The 22307-nt window shown below is 57.3% G+C and overlaps 1 protein-coding gene across 1 annotated transcript in view; it reads left to right on the top strand.

The window, feature by feature from the left end:
• Cpamd8 (C3 and PZP like alpha-2-macroglobulin domain containing 8) overlaps positions 1-22182 on the top strand; it is a 76722-nt gene extending 54540 nt beyond the window's left edge. The window contains exons 27-42 of the mRNA XM_047531901.1: positions 1971-2052; positions 6361-6517; positions 6834-6908; positions 12512-12677; positions 13864-13950; positions 14056-14192; positions 14486-14641; positions 14716-14778; positions 15484-15698; positions 16856-16943; positions 17944-18018; positions 18665-18770; positions 18846-18956; positions 19739-19948; positions 20647-20785; positions 21943-22182. Coding sequence (XP_047387857.1) covers positions 1971-2052; positions 6361-6517; positions 6834-6908; positions 12512-12677; positions 13864-13950; positions 14056-14192; positions 14486-14641; positions 14716-14778; positions 15484-15698; positions 16856-16943; positions 17944-18018; positions 18665-18770; positions 18846-18956; positions 19739-19948; positions 20647-20785; positions 21943-21964 — 1889 coding nt within the window. The 3' untranslated portion in view covers positions 21965-22182. The remainder of the gene's footprint in view (positions 1-1970; positions 2053-6360; positions 6518-6833; positions 6909-12511; positions 12678-13863; positions 13951-14055; positions 14193-14485; positions 14642-14715; positions 14779-15483; positions 15699-16855; positions 16944-17943; positions 18019-18664; positions 18771-18845; positions 18957-19738; positions 19949-20646; positions 20786-21942) is intronic.
• The last annotated feature ends 125 nt before the right edge of the window (positions 22183-22307 follow it).

Genomic DNA, 22307 nt, shown 5'->3' with positions numbered 1-22307 from the left:
CACGGGACAGCAACACCTTTTTTAAAAAAAATAGAGATCTTCGTTTCACAACAAAAGCCATATAATCACATTATTTTTAAAATTTGGGAAAGAAAAAAATTCAGTGTGATCTTCATTATTGTTGGCTCTGAGTTTACCCTCCTGCCAGCTAGCAGCACCAGTTAGCTGTGTTGCTATTTGTGCCTTATAACAGTGCATATCTTCAGAAATAAATGACACCGTACCGAACATCTTCAGAAATAAATGACACCGTACTGAACATCTTCAGAAATAGAGCATACAGCGTGGAACATCTTCCATTACCATGAATCAGGCCCTTAGGGTGTGTGGAGGGCAGGGACTCTGATTGCCTCTCCTGTCCCCTCCACATGTGGTGGGCTGGGTAGAAGCTGGAACCTCACTCCTGTCTCAGGCCCCATTCTGAGTGCTCAGCTGGAGGCTGCTCCTCGGTGCCCTAGTTTCCCATCTGTGTAGTGACAGAGCTAAGTTAGCTGGTTCCAAGGTCCTGGGGTCTCCTGGGCTTTGCTCCTGGCCTTGGGCTGGAGCTGGGGTGAAAGGGGAGGCTGACCCACTGAAGGAGGACTCCACTCAGGACCCAGCCTGGGGTTCCGACTCCTGGCCGTAAGGCCCCTGCGGTGGCTCTGCTGCATTCGAAGCCGTCCACGGTGGTTCTGGTGACGTGGAGTCGCCCATTCTTGTGGACAGGGAAGGGACACGTGTGATGGCCGATGGCCGACTCTCAGGCAGAAACAGAAAGCCAGAACATCTGGCTCCGTGAAGGCGGACGTGGACCTCAGGAAGGCCAGTGTTGGGCTCAGCTGGAACTTACATAAGCCTGAGGGCGGGGGATACGGGCCACCTGCCACCAGGTAAACCTTGGTGACCCATCCAGGGCCAGTCTGGTGACCCCTGCTTGTGAGCGGCAGCCTGACCTCACTGACCCGGTGTCCACCTGACCAGTGGGGAGCAGATGTGCCCGAGTTAGCCCGTCTCCCCAGCACCTGCCATCGGGGCGTCGGGCTGCAGGACCAGGACCAGGAACTGGCGGCTCAGAACCACACCCGCCTCCGGGTCCTGGAGGTCACGGGCGCAGGGCCGGTCCTGCGGAGGAGAGAGGGAGGCCCCTCGCAGGCCCCTCGCAGGCCCCTCCTGGCTCCTGCTGGCTCCGGCCACTCCTGGGCCCCGTTTTCTGCCTCCGTTGTCCATCGGAGGCCATCTCCTCTGTCCGGGTCCTCTTCTTTATGAGGACGCCAGCCTCTGGCCTTAAATCCGAGACGATCTCATTGGAGATCTTGGCTTCACATCTGCAAGATCCTAATTCTCCCGAGGCTCCATCGCAAGGCTCCAGGAGGACGTGGATCGGGAGGGACAGTGTCCACCCAGCGGTCCCTCCATCGCACGTCCCACCTCTCTGGAAGCAGCCCGGCCTGACAGCTGCCTGGGTGGCCACACAGGTGGCCCCAGAGCGTAGGCCCCTCCTGCCGTCCTCTCTCCCCACGGCCCCCGGCTGCCCCCACGCTCCCAGCCCCCTCGGAGGCCCCGTGGCCACACAGCCTCCCACCCTCCTCACTCGTCGCTGTGGCCACTCTGGCACCTTCCATCCCTGGGTCCACCGGCTCCAGCAGTGGGCACCCTGGGGAACAGAGGGTGCTGCCCAACGATGGTGCATTTCATTGGTCACCTGGGCACCGCTGAGGGCTGGCATGTGACCAGGAGTCACAAAGAAGCATGTCAGGAAGTAAGAGGTGAATGACGCCCCCCGCGTGTGGGCGTGGGGCAGTCTCCAGAGCCCAGATGTGTGTGCCGTCGGTTCCGGGACCCGGGTGTGGACGTGGACAATTTCAAGGTCCCCATGTGTGGTGTGGGGCGGTTTCAAGGAACCCAGAGGTGATGCAGGACAGTTTCAAGAACCCCAGGTGTGAAGTGACATTGTTGGGAGGTGCCAGGTGTCCCCTCTCTTCCTTCCGCAGGCTATCAGCGCCAGCTGACCTACAAGCACCAGGACGGTTCCTACAGTGCGTTCGGGGAGCGGGACACGTCGGGGAGCATGTGGTGAGCACCCCCGGGGCGTGTGGACCCCGGGCGCCGTGGCAGGAAGCAGGGCTGGGAAAGCTGCGGCCCCGCCTCGGGGCTCCTGGGGGGCGGCCGGGCTGGGGCACAGGCGGTAATGTCGCTGGCACTCCTTCCGCTGTTGTTGCCATGGTGACGGGAGCCCGCCCTCGCTCGCTGGCCCCTGGGTGCTCTGAGCTTCCCCAGAGTCCACGGGATCCAGGACTGGTGTGACCCCGGGCAGGAAGACACGGGCAGGCCCAGGCCCCCGTCCAGGCCACCGACCAGGCCACAGCCCACGGGAGCCGCGGGCGCTGGAGGAGCAGCCTGGGATCCCGTTCCCTGGCGAGCAGGCCCCGGCCGGGCCATGTGCCCCAGGATGCGCTGGCGCGGCAGGCCGGGCATCGTGGGGGGCCTCCCAGACTGGGTCTCCCCTCCCGACCCCTGCGCACCTCTGGGCTCCTCCGCTGTGGCCCTGGAAACCACTGGTCCACCGACCGAGCGCCTGCGGCCCAGCCGCGATGCTGGAGGCCATGGGGCAGGAGGCGCCTGCTGAGCCCTTTCCTGCAGGGGGCCCAGCCTGGTGACCTGCCCAGTGCCCCCCAGAACCCCGTCTGTCTCAGGGCACGGCCGCACTGAGCCCCGGAGGCAAGGCCCCATCCACACCCCAGAAGCAGAGGTCCCCCAGGAGAGAGGAGCCACTGAGTCCTGGTCCAAAGGCGGCCGATCCCCAAAGCCCAGGAGGCTCCTGCTGCAAGCGATGGTGGGTGTGCGCCTCCCTCGTGTACACTCAGCATCTTCTGGGACTGAGTGCACAGCAGGAGCAGGAAAGACCACCCGCCACAGCACCAAGCAAATGTAACACCAGAAGCCCCCGTCTCCCCGTGTGCCTCTCACTAGTTTCTGAACACCAGCATTGTCCTGGGGACATGGTAGGATAAGGTCCCGCTAAACACAGGGAGCCACATTCACCCTGAAGCTGGGCAAACCTGGACTCTCTTTTCTGTGAGCTGTGTGACCTTGGACCTGATGCTCAACCTCTCTGAGCCTGTTTCCTCACTACACATCCCTCTCGGGACCTGGATCCAGGAAGTAGTGGGATAAATCAATGGGCATGCTCAGTGCGGTACTAGGTACCCAGCATGAGGGGCATTGTGGTGGTGTCTCCCCTAATTACATACCTGAGAGGTCCAAAGTGCAACCTGGAAGCCTTAAGACTTGGATCCTATCAGATCGTCCCATGGACCTAGCGTACACCCATTTATTTGTTCAACAGTGGGTGCTGATTACCTGAGTCTGTTTTTTGTCTCTGTAACAAAATTCCTGAAGCTGGTACTTTACAAGGACAAGGAGCTTATTGGGCTCAGTCTGGAGTTCAAGGGCAGGACACCAGCACATGGTGGAGGGAGTCACATGACAGGAGTGCGGGAGAGAGAAAGGTCACATGAGGAGAGAGAGGGCGGACACACTGAATTACTCTATGTATCACAGTCTGCTCTCAAGGCAGCCAATCCAGTCCCTCAACACTTAGCCACTCCCAGCAGAGGGGCATTCATGTCCTCCCAGGGTGGTACCCGCCATGCCTAATTATTTCCCACTAGGCTCCACCTCTTAAAGGTCCCGTCACCTCTCAAAATCGCCACCCTGAGGACCAAGCTTCCAGCACGTGAACCTTTGGTGACACACCATATCCACGTCACAGCACTCACTTTGTGTCAGTCCCTGTTCTTAGTCCTAGGAGACAAGATGTGGCCCCTCACCTGCAAGTGCTCACTGCCCAGTGAGGGAGGGAGACCCCACACAAAGAGAGGTGTCCCAGAGGAGGTTATGTGAAGGAGGTGAGGAGAAGCCATGCAGAAATCCAAGGAAGGAAGCACCCAAGGCAGAGGGAACAGCCGGTGCAAAGGCCCTGGGGTAGGACTGAGGCAGGTCACAGTGACTGGAGTTGTGGGGGTGAGGAGGAGAGTGGTCTGGTACAAATGAGGAAGGGGCTCGGCCAGATGCAGCAGAGCGAGGAGTTTGGATTGGGTTCAGGGTATAGTGGGGCATCCACAGAGGGCTCGGAGCACAGCGTCCAGAGATCCGAGCTTCTGGGTGGCCTGTGTGTATGGGTGTGTGTACTTAGTTAACACACTTTTATTTTTTAGAACAGTCTTAGTTTACGGAAAATTAAGCAGGTTTGAAGTTCCCACAAACTTCCTCTCCTCTTCACTTTCCCCTGGTATTAAATCTGGCCTTAGTGGGGTGTTTGTTACCACTGATGGAGGTGTGGATACACTATTAGGAAGTTACACGGTCTGGATTGGCCTCATCCATTCTATGCATCTGAAAAATGCACAGTGTCACACCCGCCATTACAATCCCTTACAGAATACTTTCATTGCCCTAAAGATCCCCCGTCCCTCTCCTGCGAACCCCTGCCTCCCACTGATCTCGTTATCGACTCTATAAGTTTTGCCTTTTCTGGAACGTCACGTGGTTGGGTCGTACAGTGCGTGTGCCCTGTCCTGATGGCTTCAGTCACTGAGCAACATGCTTGCCATGCTGGGTTCCGCCGTGTCTGCGTGTGTGAGTCCCTTTCCTCTTAATCCCTGAACGGCATTCCACGGTATGGATGTGCAATATGTTCATTCCCGTTGGTGTTTAAAAAGGGAAAAGTGGAACTGAACCGGTGGCATAGCCTGTCACCCCAGCTCGAGGCCAGCCTCAGCAACTTAGCGACACCCTGAAAAGGGCTGGGGATGTGGCTCAGTGATGGTGTATTCCTGGGATCCATCCACAGTGCCACTCAGAGAAAGAGAGGAAGTGAGAAGAGCGAAATGGAGAGGGCGGATAGTGAACGCGGGGATTCCATGTCTCTAGTGCCCTGGTGCCAAGAGCTGTCTTTGCTCACATCCGGGCCACACGCGTCAATCTCCCTCTAGCAGCTGAGAGCACAGCCGGGGATGGGCGTGGCGTCGCGGGGCGTGGCAAGCAGGGGTGGGCGTGACAAGCAGGAGTGGGCGTGGCGTCGTGGGGCGTGGCAAGCCGCTGATGGGCGTGGCCTCGCGGGGCGCTGCTCAGGAGATGCCTGCCGTGGGATGGCCTGCGTGAGGCAGGGTCGTGGCGTGGGGAGAAGAGGATGGATTTGAGCGTCTGGCAGGGATCCTGGCCCAGGCGCAGTAACTCAGGGGTGGGTATGGGTGGCCTTGGAGTGTATTTACTTTCAGGCTTGTGTTTCAGGTTTCAGGTGAGACAGGAAAACAGCCCAGAGTCACTTGATTTTGTAGGGGACAGGTTACTCTTTGATCTTGAATTTGGTGCATTTCCTCTGCTGACAATTCTGTTTTTCATCCTCTCGGCTCCCTGATTCCTGTCCGTGATCCTCTTCTTCATTTATTCTCTGACCCTGTCAACTCTTAGTGAGGGTGCACCTTGGTGCCATCTGCATGGGGTGGAGGACAGGCAACAGAGCAGGTAGAGATCGGTGACACGGAGGTAGGGTGGTACCCAGGACAGGGGAGAGTTGCAGGGGTCCAGAGGCAGTGAGCCCACCCCGGAGTGGAGGTACCTGTGAAGCTTCCTTTAGGGAGACACACCTGGGCTAAACCTTGAAAGACAAGAGGAACCTTGTCTTCTGAAGCATGATGTGTCCAGGGCCCCAGTGGGACCGGGAATAACAGAAGTTAGTAGGTCCATGTCATGTTTTCAGCTGCAAGCAACAGAAAATCACGTGAAAATCCATGGTGGGAGTTCACACCACAGGGCCAGGGAGGCTAACGGTCCCCATGGAAGCAGCACAGCAGCTACTTCCCTCATGGTGACAAAATGGCTGCACCCGCTCCCAGTATTGTGCCCATTTCAAAGCCATTCCCAGTTTAGGGATTAGAATGTCACAGACGGGCCCTCAGGGGCCCAGGCCCCCAAGGGAGGGTCATAACTTCTGAAGAAGATCATGGGTCTTTGGCGAGGAACAAGCAAGGGATGTCTTTGGGTAGGTACCTACAGGGCCTCTCTCAAGTGGCAGCCGAGGCAAGGCTAAGCCAGCTCTCAGAGAAGGCCTGAGTGCTGGGCCAGTAGCACTGGGCTGAGGGGTCCAGACAGAGGGGGCCCGAGCCCTCGTGAGGCCCCTCTGGGTGCTGGCACGGTGCCCTCCCTCGTGCATGGAGTGCTCACAGAGGCCTGTGGAGGTGGTGTGGGCCCCTCCCGGCTCACGGATGAGGAAACAGAGCCTCCAGCGGTGCAGGGAGCCTGCTTGCTGTCCCTTGCCCAGCACGTGGAGAGGCGACGTGTTCTGTGACACACCCCCACCCCCACCTTGTGCTCTTTCAGGCTCACGGCCTTTGTCCTGAAGTCCTTTGCGCAGGCCCGGAGCTTCATATTCATCGACCCCCAGGAGCTGGCAGCTGCCAAGGGCTGGATCATCCAGCAGCAGGGAGCTGATGGCGCCTTCCCCGCGGTGGGCAGGATCCTGAACAAGGACATCCAGGTGAGTGACCTCGCGGCCTGCCCACCCTGTCCTGCTCCTTAGAGCAGGGCTGGAGGAAGCACAGACTAAGCCTGGAGGCGGGGCTGGGCAGTGGGGGCGTGGCCTGCGCTGGGTGAGGTGTGGGGCCTGAGCAGGGGCGGGGCCTGGGGCGGGGTGCTAGAGATGTGAGGAGGGGCGGGACCCGAGCAGGGCTTAGGCCAGTGTTGGGTGATGGTCAGGGTTATAGAGGGAGGAGGGGCCATGGTGGAGGCAGGGCTATGGCGGGAGGTGGGCTGTCCCCTTTGGGACAGGGGTGAACCTGTGCGTTCTCTTGCAGGGTGGGATCCACGGCACAGTCCCGCTGACCGCCTACGTGGTGGCTGCTCTCCTGGAGACTGGCACAGTGTCCGAGGTGAGCCCAGGTGGAGTCCTGGGAGACTGGGGACCAGGGATGGGACTGGAGGAACCCCCTTATGGCAGGATTTATTTCTTCCTCATTACTTTCCTTTTACTCATGAATGAGGATCTTTCAAACTTTTCATAGACTGTGGTCACAGAACATCCACCTTCTAAGCCTAAGCAGAGGAGACCCCTGTGGTAACCATGGGGGCAGAATTGGCACATGTTGGGAGGTATATTAGCTTTTTATCACTATAATGAAATACCTGAGGCAATTCACTTATAAAGAGAAAAGGTTTATTTTGGCTAATGGTTTTGGAGTTCCAGTCCATGATGGGTTTCTTGGAGCCTGTGGTGAGGCAGCGCATCACAGCAGGAGCACGTGGTGCAGCAAACTGCTCACCTCTTGAACCAGGAAGCAGAGAGGAAGAGGAAGAGACCAGGATGCTCCCGTCTCCTTTGATGGCATGCCCCCAGTGACCCAGGGACTTCCCTGGGACATCTTGTAAAGGTCCACAGCACCTCTCAATAGCACCACCCTTGTGACCAAGCCTTCAACTCGTGGGCCTTGGGGGACCCTCATCCAAATCACAGTGGCGGGCAGGGGGGAGTGGTGTCCGGAGGATAAAGACCGCCAGGACTGTCCACAGCCACCAACCCCACTTCGGGAAGCCCTTCAGGCTAGCTTAGGTTCCTGGCCAGTGGCCCAGGGGCCGACTTCACAGAACTGCATACGAATGTTAGTCTCTTGCGTGTTTGGGGTGCGGAGAGGGTCTAGAATGTTCAAGGATAGTGGGTACTGGACCCAGATGGGGCTTAGATGGTCCGAGGCAACCCAGACTCCACTGACGGGGCTAGGAGACCTTCTGTGTCCTGTGCCCTTGCCTAGGAGGTCCCTGGGCCTGTGTTATGGGATGGATCATGTCCCCTCCTGAATTTGTATGCTGAGGTCCTAATCTGTCTTAGTTGGGCTGCTATAATAAGAGCGTGGGCTGAGTGGATCACGCCACAGACATTTATTGCTAACGTTTCTAAGGCTGTGAAACCCACGATCAAGGTGCAGGCAGATCAGCTCTTGGTGTGGGTTCTCTTCCCGGTGCGCCTGCCTTCTCACTGCGTGCACACACGACCTTTCCTTAGCGTGTGCACATAGATGGGGAATTCCAAGGACACTAATCCCATCTTGGGGGTCCCACCTTCACGACCTCATCTAAACCTCACCTCCCACTATCGTACTAGGGGTTAGAGCTTCAGTGTGAATTCTGGGGGACACAAACGTTTAATCCATAACATTCCTTATGTTGTCACCAAAAATCTCCCATGGAAGTTTAACAGACATTGGGTCATCTCTTAAGTGAGCTCTCCTGATGTCCCTGCCAGTGCCTTTGACTGTCACTCCAGCTGAGGTGAGCAGCACGCAGGCCGAGGCACAGTAGCGCCCTGTCTGCTGGACCCCTTCCTCTCTTTCTTCCTCCCTTTTCTCTGATTTCCTCTTGTCCCCAGGTGTCCAAAGGGGATTGCTTCCAGGATCCTCCCTGGATACCAAAATCCATGAATGTGAAATTCAAGTCTTTTCCATAATTTTATGGACTGCGTTGGCAGAGAACCTAGGCACATCTTCACATGTACTTTAAATCATCTCTGTGACATAGACTACCTCATACATTGCCTACGTATCAGTTCTTTTGCGTGGATTCAGAATATTTCATGGCCTGTGGCAGACTCAAGTTTTGCTTTTTGGAATTTTTTTCTAAATATTTTTTATTCCTGGCTAGTTGGATCTATGGATGCAGAACCTGCAGATATGGAGAGCCTGCTGCACTGAGAAAAAGTATTGGGAGGTCAACTTTTGAGGTCTTGCATGTCTGAAAATATTCTCATTCTGTTCCAACATTTGAGTGATAGTTGGGCTGAGAATAGGATTTCTATTGGAGATTACTTTCCTGTAAGATACAGGATGACATTCCATTATCTTCTGGTTTCCAGTGTTCTGTTGGGAAGTCTGTTGTCATTCTGAGTACTTGTCCTTTGAAAATGGATTTTTCTTTCCCCTGGAAGTTATCAGGTTTTCTCTTTGTCCACAGCAATTTGTGCTTTTACGACATATACTGGGAAAGGAGGATTTTTTTTTTCTGCTTTCTATTCTGGGCATGCAGGGAGCCCTTTTCTATAGGAAATTTACAGGTCTCAATAGGTTCTGTGAAGAAAATAAAAAAGAATCTTGTGGACTGAGGGTGTAACTCTGTGATCAAGCACTTGTCTAGCTCGGGTGAGACTATAGGTTCCTTTCCAGCATTGTAAAAAATTATACAAGTCATCCAAAATGGTTAGGGAAGAGCTCTCTGAAGAGTGGTATTTCCCCTTCTGATAAAAATATAAGCCTTCAGAGGGCTGGTGTTTTTGTCTCTTATTACTGTATATACCCAGCAGCTAGTATATTGCCTTGGACATAGTGTGTGTCCCATAAATATTTGTGGAATGGAAGAAAAAGTTGAGACCTAAATGATGAGAAGGGAGCAGCCATGGGAAATATTGGAGAAGATCGCCTCTTGTCAAAGGAGTGCAAGTGCAAAGGTCCTGGGGTGGAACATACTTACCATGAGGAAGAGCAAGGCCAGTGTGGTTGACTGATGTGGGAGGGAGAATGGGGAGAAGAGGTCATCAAGACCACAGGCAGACTGCAGCAAGCTTTGCAGGGGTCGCCAAGAAGTTGGAAGTTATTCTAAACATAGCTTAGAGCATGCTGTGTGAGGTGAGATTTTATGCATCCCACTTAAACAGTATCGAAAGGTGTCCTGTGGACATACCTCCTTCCCACCCTGAGTTCCCCAGTCCTCAGAGGAGTCCGTGGGGCTTGGCTTCATCTGTCCTTATCCAGAGATGACATCTACTTGTCTGAGAGAGACAGAAAGAGTGTTTCGTACATGCACAGCTCTTTGCTAGGAATCGATCCTAAAGCTCTATTGCAGATGCTGTTTCTCATACAGTCCTCCACGGAGCATCCATGAGTGGCTGGTTCCAGGACCCATGCAGATACTGAAGTCCTTTCTGCAAAATGGCAGAGTATTTACACGGGACCTGCACACAGATTTTAGATCATCTGTGGATGACTTAGAACACCACCACAATGGACGTGTCACAGAAATAGTTGTTATGTGGTCTTGGTGAGGGAATCATAATGAGAAAAAAGTCTGTACATGTTCAGGATAGACACCATTTTTTAATGAAATACTTTTGACCCATGGTTGGTCACATCTGAGGCTATGGAGTTTACAGAAAGGGAGGCCGGTTCACCACGGGCCCCGGTACCCCCGGCCTTTGCCCAGGTCACTGTGCCTCCCACCGCTGACATGCGGGTGGTTTGCCGACATGGACGCCCTAGACGGCAGCTCTGCAGGGAACCTCCTCAGACTCTCGTCGTTGTGCTCTGGACTGTCCTTCTCGGAGTCGAGCCACCTGGCCCTCAGCAAACTCTCCACCCCCTCCCATCCCGAGGACACCCCAGTGCCCACAAAACTCTTTCTCTGCCTTCTCAGGTCCTCCCAACTCTATTCCCCACCCCGAGGAAAACTGAGTTCTCCCCAATCTTCGGGCCCCGAGTCTCCGAGGTGGCTCCCCTAGGAGGCAGGACATGCTGTCTTAGTTTCCTTGGGATCTGTAGCAAACGAGGTGGCTCAAAACAACAGGAATCCATTCTAACAGCTTTGAAGCCCAAAGTCTGAAAGTGAGGTGCTGGAAGAGCCACCCCAACTCCAAAGGCACTAGGGAGTGGCTTGCTTTGCTTCTTCCAGTTTCTGGTGGCTCTGGACATTCCTTGGCTTGTGGCCACATCATTCCAATGTCTGCCTCCAAGATCACCTCCAAGGTTCCTCCTCTCCCCTCCTTTTTTTTTTTTTTGAAAGACCTTAACGACTTCATTTTATTTGTTCTCTGTAGCTGTACATGACAGTAGAGTGTATTTTGACATATTGTACACACATGGAGTAGAACTTCCCATTCTCATGATTGAACATGATGTGGAGTTTCACTGTGGTGTATTCATACATGAACCTAGGAAAGTGAGGTCCGATCCGTTCCACTGTCTTTCCTATTCCCGTCCCCTTTCCCTTCCCTTCATTCCCCTTCGTCTAACCCAGGGAACTATTATTCTTCCCTCCACCCACCCACCCCCTTTTGTGTGTTAACATCCTCATATCAGAGAGAACATTTGGCCTTTGGTTTTTTGGGGGGTTTTGGCTTATTTCACTTAGCACGATAGTCCCCAGTTCCATCCATTTACTGGAAGATGCCGTAATTCCATTCTTCTTTAAGGCTGAATAATATTCCATTGTGTATATGTACCACATTTTCTTTATCCATTTATCTGTTGAAGGGCACCTAGGTTGGTTCCATAGCTTAACTATATTGAATTGAGCTGCTATAAACATTGACGTGGCTGTGACACTATATGCTGATTTTAAGTCTGTCTTCTTTCCTTTTAAGGATACTTGTCTTTGGATTTAGGGTCACTCTAATCCAGAATGATCTCGTCTCAAGATTCTTAACTATTTTTGTGAAGACCTTTCCAAATAAGATCACACTGGGCTGAGATGTGGCTCAGTGGTAGAGCACTTACCTAGCATGTGTGAGGTCCTGGGTTCGGTCCCCAGCACTGCCAAAAAGAAAACAGAGGCTACCCAAGTAAGAGCACATTTCCAGGTGCCAGGGGACATATCTTTTGGGGGGGGCCATTCAACCCACTGCACCTGCACTGGAATCAGATGAGCTTGGGGCACTGCCCACCCCCCCCAAAAAAAAAAAAAAAAAAAGGCCTCGGTTCCTCTGAGCCTGGCTGTGAACACTCATCTGTAGATAATGGAGTTTCTTAGCAACAGCAGCAGATGGGCAGGGTCTCTGCCCCTGAAATGGTGTCGGGGCCAGTGCTGGACTCGGGGGTCAGACCTGGCTTCTGCTACCCTGCCCTCTTCCTCCCCACCTCCTGTCTGGGGAGGTTCAGCTCACACCCCGCCACAGGGACGGTCTGCATGCTTTGTCCTGCGGTAAAGATCAGAAGCGTTGGGAAGTGTTCCTTCTGTGGTCACAGCTTTACTAAAGCAGCGTTATCCTAACCCCATGGCTTCTACCAGGGGCCACCAGAGCATCTCTGCTCATTTGCTGAGTTGGTTCCTGCTTTAAACAGTCATTCTTTCCCATGAAGTCGAATTATTTGGAACCTCCTCTGAACCAAGCCTGTCATTAGGTGATGACTGTGCCCATGACTTCCAGCAGGTCATATTCTAGGGGACCTGAGGAGGTCTCTGCAGAGGCACCTCTTGACTCTGGGCCTGGAGAGGGGAGAGGGCCTGGGCTGGGGGTCTTAGAGGCCAGATGTCTTCATGAAGACTTGGCCATGGGTGGGAGCGGGACAGGGTTGCCAGGGCTCTTCCTGCTCCCCTGGAGCGTCTTTGCATCCATCTGGCGCATCCTCGAGCATCCTGCCCAGACTTCATTTGGAAGAAGGGGCTGAGAAGGAAGGAGGCGGGGCTTGACCTCAGGTTCTGCAGGCAGAGGGAGCCACAGGATGACGAGTGAAGGGCTGCGAGCGCCCAGAGCTGTGGGTGTCACCCCACTCTGCAGGAGGAGAGGGCCGCCATTGCCAAAGCAAGACGCTTCCTGGAGTCCAGGGGGCCCCTGGCCACCGATCCCTACAGCCGTGCACTGATGGCCTACGCGCTGACCCTGCTACGCAGCCCCGCGGCCCCTGAGGCACTGCGCAAGCTCCGCAGCCTCGCCATCACGCAGGGTAGGCGTCCCCTACCCACCTGCCTGGAGGCCACCGTGTGGGACAGCCCACTCGGAGCCCCCTAGATAGCTCTTGAACCACGTGTGCAACTCAGGAGGCATCCTTCGCTGGCTCAGTGCCGACCAGCCAGCCACTTGGTGGGATGAAGTGTTCTGTCCAAGGTTGAACATGCCCGAGCATTTCCCGTGCCTGTGAAGTGGGGATCTGACCCCCCAGGAAGGGCAGTGTCAGCGGTCTTGGAGAGAGACTCACCCAAACTTCCTAAAAACTACCCCATCGGGGTCACTGGGAGGGCTGAGGTAGACCCCCACTGTCCCCTCCACGTGGGTGAGCCTCCGGAAGAATGCATTGTCCATCTTTGGGGTGTCATTTCCCAAATGCAAGATGATCGCCCTTTGTGTTCAGGGAGCCCTGGTCATCAAGCCCCCATTTGTCCAGATGCTCCCAACCAAATCCCTTCCCCCACCCCCAACTCAGTGGTCCTGCCCTCAGCCGCTGCTGCCTCCCCTTCTTTGCTTCGGCATCAGCTGAAGAATTGCTTTCACTGCTTATGGGGAGAGAGGTTCAAATGTAGAATGCTAAAGTCAGCTGATGCATTGTCTCTTTAAGACCTAATGCTTAGGATCAGGGGTTAGGGTGGGAGGTTGGGGGCAGGGCTGGTTCTCTCCAGGTTTGAGGGCCTGACACCTCACAGGAGATCAGAGTCCTTGGAGGACTCCTCCACCTGTAAGAGGGAATGGCCTCCTGGACTATGAGCATTTGGGGCTGCAGCAGTACCCAGCCTGGAGGAAAGCCATTGCTTAGTGATGTCTGCCAGGGCAGGGGAAGAAAGCCATCGATTAGTGATGTCTGCCAGGGCAGGGGAAGAAAGCCATCGCTTAGTGATGTCTGCCAGGGCAGGGGAAGGCAGCCATCGATTAGTGATGTCTTCCCAGGGCTGGGGAAGGTGAAGGTGGCCATTGATTAGTGATGTCTGCCAGGGCGCAAGAAAGACTGGGCTGCTTTGTGTTTGAAAATGTGAGCTGGAACCCTGAGGCCCTTCAACCGTCTCTCCCGTGGCACCTGTCCCACTGAGGCCTAGTCCCCCAGTATCTCCTCTTCATACCAGGCACACAGACACCCACCATGGGAGGCCAGGCTGAGTGCCGGGTGGGGTTCTGGCTCCTGACTAGCTTTGTCCTTGCAGATGGGGTCACCCACTGGAGCCTGACAGGTTCCCGCGGCGTGGACAAGGACGCATTCCTGAGCTTCGGGGATGGGGTCTCCCAGTCAGGTACCGGCTGTCCCAGCCCCGCTGGGCCTGCCTCAGTGGCTGCCTCTGTATCACAGAGACCTGGGTTCCGGGGTTGCCAGTGCCCAGCTGGCTCTTCCGTTGCAGTGGTCTCGGCAGAGGTGGAGATGACCGCCTATGCCCTGCTGACCTACACCCTCCTGGGTGACGTGGCCGCTGCCCTGCCAGTGGTGAAGTGGCTGTCCCAGCAGCGGAACGCGCTTGGGGGCTTCTCTTCCACTCAGGTGAGCCGGGCAGGGCCGGTGGAAGGGACTGGGTCTGGGCAGGGTCACTGCAGGGCTGCAGCCTTGGGGTCACAGAACCCAAGAGTGGGTAGGGGTCAAGGGACAGGGGTCCTGGACCCTCCATGGGAGCCCAGCCCCTGCCTCCATGGGGACACCTACTCAACTCTCCTGGGATCTCAGTCCCACGGGTCTGTACCTGGTTCCGTCTCCATTCCAGCCCCGTCTTTTGTTAGGCTTCCCTGGATGGGGCGGCCGGCCAGCTCCTCCCCGGGCTAACAGCAGTCTCTTCCCAGGACACCTGCGTGGCTCTGCAGGCCTTGGCAGAGTATGCCATCTTGTCCTATGCTGGTGGCACCAACCTCACTGTCTCCTTGGCCTCCACCAACCTGGACTACCAGGAGACCTTCCAGCTGCACAGGGCCAACCGGAAGGTTCTGCGGATGGCGGCGGTGCGTGTTCCCGGAGCTGGGGTGCGAGTCTTGGCAGAGGAGTGGGCGGTGCCTCACGGGTCTTGTCTCTCCAGATCCCCAGCCTCCCCACCGGGCTGTTTGTGAGCGCCAAGGGAGACGGCTGCTGCCTGATGCAGGTGAGGCTGTGGGAGGCTGCGGGCCTCTGGGCTCAAGCTCAGCCTCAGCTCAGGCGTGTGGAAGGACGTGCGAGACTCCAGGGCAGGCTGTCAGCTGCAGCCCGGGTCCCCTCAGATGTAGGGTCTTTGGCGATCCCCCAGGAAAACCCATCTGATCCTCACCCAGTAGATCTGAGCACAACAGACCCCAGCTGCACACTGTGGGCTTCGCCCAGTGGCACAGGTTAATCCCCCTGCAGTGGCCTCCACAGGGAAGCTCAGCCTGGAGTCCAGCTGGTCCTTGACCCTCAGCTCACCATCCGTCACGTTCTGGGATTTACCCCAGACGGGACTGGGGCAGGGGAGTCCATGAGTTCTGGCTGGTGGTTGGAAAGCAAGTTGTCTTCCGTGGCCCTCGCTGGCCTCAGCCTTCCCAGCTCTAAAATGGGAGCCCAGACCCCTCAGAGGACAGGAGGAGAACCCGATGGAGCTGTGAGCCCAGCTCTGCACCCAAAGAGCAGAAGCTGGACGGACAGTCGTGCCCACACCCACGTCAGTGGTTCCCAGGCTGGTGGCTGGCTAATCATTGTCCTTGGAACTGTCACTGGTATTGGTGTCATAATTTGGGGCACCTCCACCTTGCCAGTCACCCCACTTTCTCTTCCTCCAGCCCACGCCTGTTAGGCAGGGACTGGGTCCCCTAAGCGTGTCCTGTGACACCCCCAGATCGAGGTCACCTACAACGTGCCCGACCCAGTGACCAAGCCTGCATTCCAGTTGCTTGTGAGCCTCGAGGAACTCGAGGCCGAGGGGCCCCCGTCCCCCGTGCCTGCCTCAGCTGAGGCCCTCCGTGGTGGGGAGCGGCGCCTGGCTGAGGATGACGACCCAGCCGCCGACCAGCATCGCCAGGAGTACAAGGTGCTGCTGGAGGTGTGCACCAGGTGAGCTGCTTGCCTGGCCGCAGGCACCCAGCCCAGGCTGCCCAGGGACCTTCTGGCTCCTGTCTCTCACCAGGCAAGTGCTCAGTGACGGTTTTTGACATGAAAGTAAGTAAAGGAGATGTTCCGATTGGATACAACAGACCCAGTGACGATCAGAGTAGCCGGGCGGGGTGGGGACAGCCATATGTGGCTGGCACGCTGGTCCCTGCCTGATACACCAGCTCCAGGGCCCTTGGTTTCTGATCGTGAGCCTGGAACCCAACCACAGTGGTCCTCACCCTAAAAGGATGCTTGTTGCCTTGGCGACAAGGATGCTTGTTGCCTCTACAAAGACCTGGGACTCTAGAGGAGGATGGATGATGAGTGGTTGCCGTGGTACCAGTGGCACATCAAGCTGTCCAAGCACCTGCCCTGACCGTGACCCTCGTATGCCCAAGGTCTGTCCGTGTCTTAGAAGTTCCGTCTGGTGAATAAAGACCAGAAGGCTCAAGCCCCCAAGCAGTGGATCCTGGCTCCCTGACCCCCCAGCTACAGTTTTCTGTCCCAGTGTGAGACTCAGAATGCAGGGGAAGGGGAGGCTGTTGGGTCTGATCCAGCTGGACACTTCAGCCCTGCTGGGGACGCCTTGGTTCCTCCCGAGAGGTGTTAGAAAAATCTCACTGTGCGCCACGCTGATCCAGGCTGGCCTCGCCCCCACCCCAGGGGCTGCAGCACCCTTTCCCTCTGGTTCACAGCCTGCAGTTTCTGTTCTGGTCAGCCTCCCCTTCCTTGTCCCCAACACCAAGATTCCAGCTACCCCCATCCAAGCCATAGAAGAAGGTGAGGGCGGGAGCTAGGGGGTGACTTGCCTGGGTCCCCTGTGGAGGAGGCGAGGTCCAGTACCTGGGCTCTGGCTGCCCCATGGAACCACCTCCCGAGTAGGGCTCCCTGCTGTTTCCCAGGCTGGGGCATAGGGTGGGATGTCCCCCTTTGAGAGACTTGGACGAGGCTCTTTCCTTGTGGCCTTGGCCTCCTGGCTGTGGAACAGGCTGACAGAGCTGGCACAAAAGGCCTGCTGGCCAGGCCCAGGGTGGACTTCAGGGGACAAGGGGGACCATGAATTCCACCTAGGGGCTTGAGTCCAGGCCCGCAGCCCCGCCCTCTCCTCTCCTTGGAAGGTGGCTGCACACGGGGTCTTCCAACATGGCTGTCCTCGAGGTACCTCTGCTGTCGGGTTTTCGGGCTGACATTGAGAGCCTGGAGCAGGTAAGGCCAGGAGGCCAGGTAGGTGGCAGAGGGCCTCTGAGCAGCGAGTGGGCAGGGCCTGAGCACCAGGGGGCACCTTGGCTGGTAGCTCAAGCCTCTCGTACAACTCTGCGGGCATCATCTTGACTTTCTGTTTTTGTTTGTTTATTTTGCTTCTCTGGGCAAAGATGGTCACCTGCCTCCTGAGGGACAGTGGAGCAGAGTGTGGCTCTTCCTTCAGGCAGATCTCCCCTTGGACCGCCCTAACTTTAGCAAAGATGTGGCTGGAGTGCAGTGCCAGGGTTCTCAGAGACTGGCTGCCACCCTCAAGATAGACCAGTCTCACGTTGCTGTTTTGCAGGGGAAGAAAGAAGGGCGTAGGGAGCTAGCTGTCATGCCTGAGGCCACAGCTGAGCCCCAGGGGAGGGCTTGCAGGAAGAGCAGCAAGAAGCAAGGACTCCTGGGGTCAGAGGAGCTTTGCAGTGTGGGAGAGGAAGGTGGGGAAGGCGGTGGGGCGCAGAGGAAGAACTTCGTGGTTGGCGGGGGCAGGTAGCTCAGAGACCTGGGCATGTCGGCCGGGTGTCAGTCAACCACTGAAAAGACAAACCCGACCGAGGGGGCAGGTTGCATGGTACAGGTGAGGCAGGAGGAGGTAGCAGGGACCAGGCAGCGCATCACACCCCTGAGAGACCTGGGCGAGCCTACGGCTGAATTAGAGGAAGCTGGAGGGAGGGGAGGCTGGTGCTCTGGGCAAAGGTACTCAGTCTTCAATCCCCTCTCCTGAGTTCTAAGGGGCTGCCATGGCTGGGGGGCCTTGACCATCATCCCCAGGCCTAGCCAGGCCCACCTAGACCCTGGCCTATGAGGGCTTGCTGGATGGCCATGGGCAGACCCCCAAATATCTCAGAGCTTTGGCTTCCTGCCTCCTGCTGACCAGTGAGGGCCCCAAGATCAGGGAAGAAGTGATCAGTGAGGTGCAGAGGGGCCGCCAGGATGGACCTGCTTCTCTCTTGCTTGACAGCTGCTGCTTGACAGACACGTCGGGATGAAGAGGTACGAGGTGGCCGGACGCAGGGTTCTCTTCTATTTTGATGAGGTACGGCTAGCTGGAGTCATGGAAGAGGCTTCCAGGTCGAGCAACTCTCTCATGCCCTCAAAGACACACGGGCGGGAGAGTTGCAGGCAGAGCTGGTGCTGCTGATGGCTCTGTGCCCGATGGATGGATCTTGGTGGAAGAGTGGGGAGGGGAGCAGCGGAATCGTGTTCTTTTATAAACAGGAATGGAGCATTGATCCATGCTGTGGGAAAGAAACCAGACACCAAGGCCCCTCGTGTATGATTCTGTTGACATCCTAGTGTCCAGAACAGGCGAATCATAGAGACTGATCAGTGGCTGCCAGGGGCTGGGGGAGGGGAACAGGTAGTGACTGCCGATGGGGGGTTTCCTGTGGGGGGATAGAAGCATGCGGGAGACCCGAGTACAGCAGGGCAAACACACCATGCACGTGCACACAAGACAGCCAGCGGGATGAGGCCACAGGGCTCCCATGGAGACTTTTCTCCATGTGGGATGGACCCACAGAACTGAGGATGGGCTTAGGTTTCTGGTTTGCGTGCCTCCTAGGCACCCCGAAATCAGTTCAGGACCCACGTTTGAGGCATTCCAGAGCATAACAGGCTGAGCTCAGCCCCCTGGGTCTGGTGGTGCTAGCAGGGCCTGAGCTTGCCTGCTGTCTCTGCAGATCCCCAGCCAGTGCCTGACGTGCGTGAGGTTCCAGGCGCTCCGTGAGTACGTCGTGGGCAGGACGTCGGCGCTGCCAGTCTCCGTGTATGACTACTACGAGCCTGGTAGGCCAGCGCCCACCCGCACCCCCTGCCTGCTCCTCACCCTGCCTTTTTCACTGGTTATCCTTCGTCTCACAGCCTTCCAGGCCACGCGCTTCTACAACGTCAGCGCGCGCAGCCCACTTGCCCGGGAGCTGTGCGTGGGACCCACGTGCAACGAGGTGGAGCGCGCCCCAGCCCAGGGTCGCGGTGAGTACACGGGGCCACTGTCGCCCCACCACTGACCTCCTTCCACCCTGCCCCACCCCCGCGGGCTCCCGGAAGGGCGTCTTCTTGAGATCAGAGAAAGAAGGGATCGTCAGATACAGAAGGGGACTGCACAGTGAAGTCCGGGGACGCAGCACAGTGGTGGGCCCGTGCAGTGCGGGTGCAGGGCCGCAGGGCTGAGCTGGGTGGGGCTGCCTTGTGAGGGGCGGGGCGGGGCCTAGAGGAGGGCGAGCGTGAAGGGGGCGTGGTAGGGCGGGGCTTAGAGGAGGGCAAGAGCGAAGGGGGCGTGGTAGGGCGGGGCTTAGAGGAGGGCGAGCGTGAAGGGGGTGGGGCGGGAATGAGCACCGTGCGGAGCTGAACCCATTGGCAGACGCGCACCGTATGCCTTTGTCACCTTTCTCACCCGAAGCCTGTAGGTTTTCGTGCGTGGCGCAGAATGGCCGCAGCAAAAGGCTGAGTCGGCCTGAGTCTCTTAGGGCACCTATTTTTAAATTTCCAAACTGCTTTTAGAATGAATTGATTGTTTTTAACTTAGGCGTTTAAAAAAATATGTATATTTTTTTAAGTACTAGGCAGACACCTGCATGAAATTCCACTGTGTCGGGGCTCAGGATCGCCCACTAAGTGTCGCGTTTCCCTTTCCCCCCCCTATGGGAGGAGCGGTCCTGGCCCCAGGGACTTTTCCCTCACTCCAGGCCTGGAAGTTAGTGCAGACAAGGTTTGGGTTGGGTCCACTGCCTAGCAGACCCTACCTCGTCCCCCAGGCTGGTCCCCGGGCGAGCTGGGCCCCGCGGTGGCCCCTGAGGAGGGGGAGGCGATTGCACGCTGCGGCTGCGCTCGGGACTGCGGCGCCCGCGTGCACCCTGTGTGCGGCTCCGATGGCATCCTCTACGCCAGCGCCTGCCACCTGCGGGAAGCTGCCTGCCGCCGGCGCACGCGCCTGGAACCCGCGCCCCCGGGTCTCTGCGCCCTCGGTGAGGACTCCACTCCAGCCCGGAACTGGGGCCCCACCTCGGGCCCCACCCGTTGGCTTCGGCCTTCCTTTTCTCCCGCCCTGGCCCGGATCGTCTGTCTTCTGGCTCTTCTCTCCCCTCTCTTCACTTCCCGGTTCTGGCGGCCACTGCAGGCCTGCACCGCCCTGCGGTGTCCTCCTCGCGTGCCACTCACCCGCCCACAGGCGCCCCCAGTTGGCGCCAGACTTTGTCTCTGCCCTGCACCTCCTCCTCCTTCTTCCGGTCTTTCTGTGACTCAGTCCCACCTCACTCCACCTTGGCCATCAGGTAGTGACCAGGTTCCGCCCTGCAGGCTCCCCCGCCTCTGGCTGCTCCCCTGCCCCAGTTCCTTCTGCCCATCTTTTGACCCTTCACGCCTCCCTCTCCCTCTTTGCCTTTCATTCTGGGTGGACGCCCTTGTCCCTTAGGCTGGCTGGCCACCCCATGGCTTTTGCACCCCCGTCTCTGAACCTGTCTTGCTGAGTCCCTCCCCATCTTCACTCCATCTTTGAGTCTTTCTGCACTCCCTCCCCACGTCTGACCCTGGGTGTCCCCTTCCCTGGTCTAGGGACTTCTCTCTGTCGCTCCTCCTCTTCCCTCAGCCTGAGTCCCTCTGGACTGCCAGCAGCCCCCTGTCCCTTCCTGCAGCACCTCCTGGACCAAGTCCCCCTTCCTTCCAGAGCAGCAGCTACCGGCCTCCCACGGTGATGACCCAGCCCTACTGGACCCTGGAGGCCCACAGCAGGGCGTGAGGCTGAGCGTGCCTGGCCTCGAAGCCCTGCACTGGGCCCCCGAGCCTGAGGGGGAGGCCGAGGAGAGGTGAGTGTGGGCCCACCCCGTGCAGGCAGAAGGGACCCCAATTAAGAGGTCACCCCACAAGTTTCTGGGGTGGTGGAGGGGATCCATTCTCCCCTACACTGCACCTGCCCAACATAGTCAGACCCCAGCCCCGGGTGTGGGAAGGGAGGTGGGGAGCAGGCATGGCGTGCCAGTGACACTCAGGAGGGGCTAGGGTCGGGGTTAGAGGCTGCAGTTCAGTGGTAGGGTCCGTGCCTCGTATGCGCAGGGAGACTGCGTTGTTCCATTTAAGTTTGGGGGTTTGGGGTAGGTGTCCTGTATGTGGGATGCTGGCACGTGATGGGTTTAATACAGTTATTGAGAGGCCCGTCAGTATTTGCTCTGTGTCTCGCCTCTTCCGTGTCCTCTTTTCAGTTAGTCAGGTATTTTCAGAATATTTTCATTTTAGCTTAGCCTTTGTCTTTCAGCATTCTTATTTTTTTGTAGGGCTGGAGGTGTCTCAGTGGCACTTGCCTAGTGTGCACAAGACCCTGTTTCATAACTAGCAATACACATGCACACACACACTCGCACATACTCAATAACACACTCACACTCTCTCACACTCACGCACACACACATACTCACATACACACACACTCAATAACACACTCTCTCATACTCACACACACGCACACACACACACACTCACATACACACACGCACAATACTCACACACACACTCTCCCACACTCACACACACACTCACACACACACACACACACACACACACCAGGTGAGGGGCAGAGAGAGGGAGGGAGGGAGAAAGAACAGGCAAGGAAGGAAGAAGGGAACAAGGAGTAGCCACCCTGGGAACCGCAGCACGTCCTTAAACGTTCTGTGCGTACTTGGCGTTAGTGTCGCGTTCAGGTCGCCTAAAGCACAGGCACTTTGGAGTCACAGTGTCCACCACTGTCCGTTTGCCGTCCCTAACCAGCCCTTGTGCTAACGTACGGCTTTGAGCCCCTGCGCCTCCTGCAGCCGCGCCTCTGGAGAGCTGTTTGGTTTGTCCCGAGGGCGGGGTCCGCAGGTGCTGTGCTGGTGACCCGGCCTCCGGCCTCCGCTGAGGAGCCCCTGGGGCAGACGTGGGAGGGCAGAGCCCGGCGGCCCCACAGGCGTTTCTCCTCCTCTCTGGTCAGTCAGAGCGGGTTCTCTTCCTAACGGCCACCACGCTCGAAGCAGGACGACGTGCTCCCACCCCAGGTGACCCCTGCCTCTAGATGTCTGATGAGCAGGATGACAGAAACCTGCCCCGCCCTGGGACCACAGGCAGTGGGCCTGGCAGGGGAGAGCCAGCCCTGCCTCCGCGGCTGGAGGACGTCCAGGCGCCCCACTCCCAGCTCCAGGGTTGGGGCCTCAGCAGCTTCCACAGCCTGACGTTCGTCGCCCTGGAGAAGGGACATCCCGGGAGGTGTCGTGGCCCCAGAGGCTTCTCTGAGAAGATGCTCTGAGCCAGCGAGGAGGACAGCATCCCCATCCCTGTCCGTAACCTTGAGACGAAACC

Source organism: Sciurus carolinensis, chromosome 17 (genome assembly GCF_902686445.1).
Source record: "Sciurus carolinensis chromosome 17, mSciCar1.2, whole genome shotgun sequence".
Lineage (NCBI taxonomy): Eukaryota > Metazoa > Chordata > Mammalia > Rodentia > Sciuridae > Sciurus > Sciurus carolinensis.
This window is presented reverse-complemented; position numbering and strand designations above follow the sequence as displayed.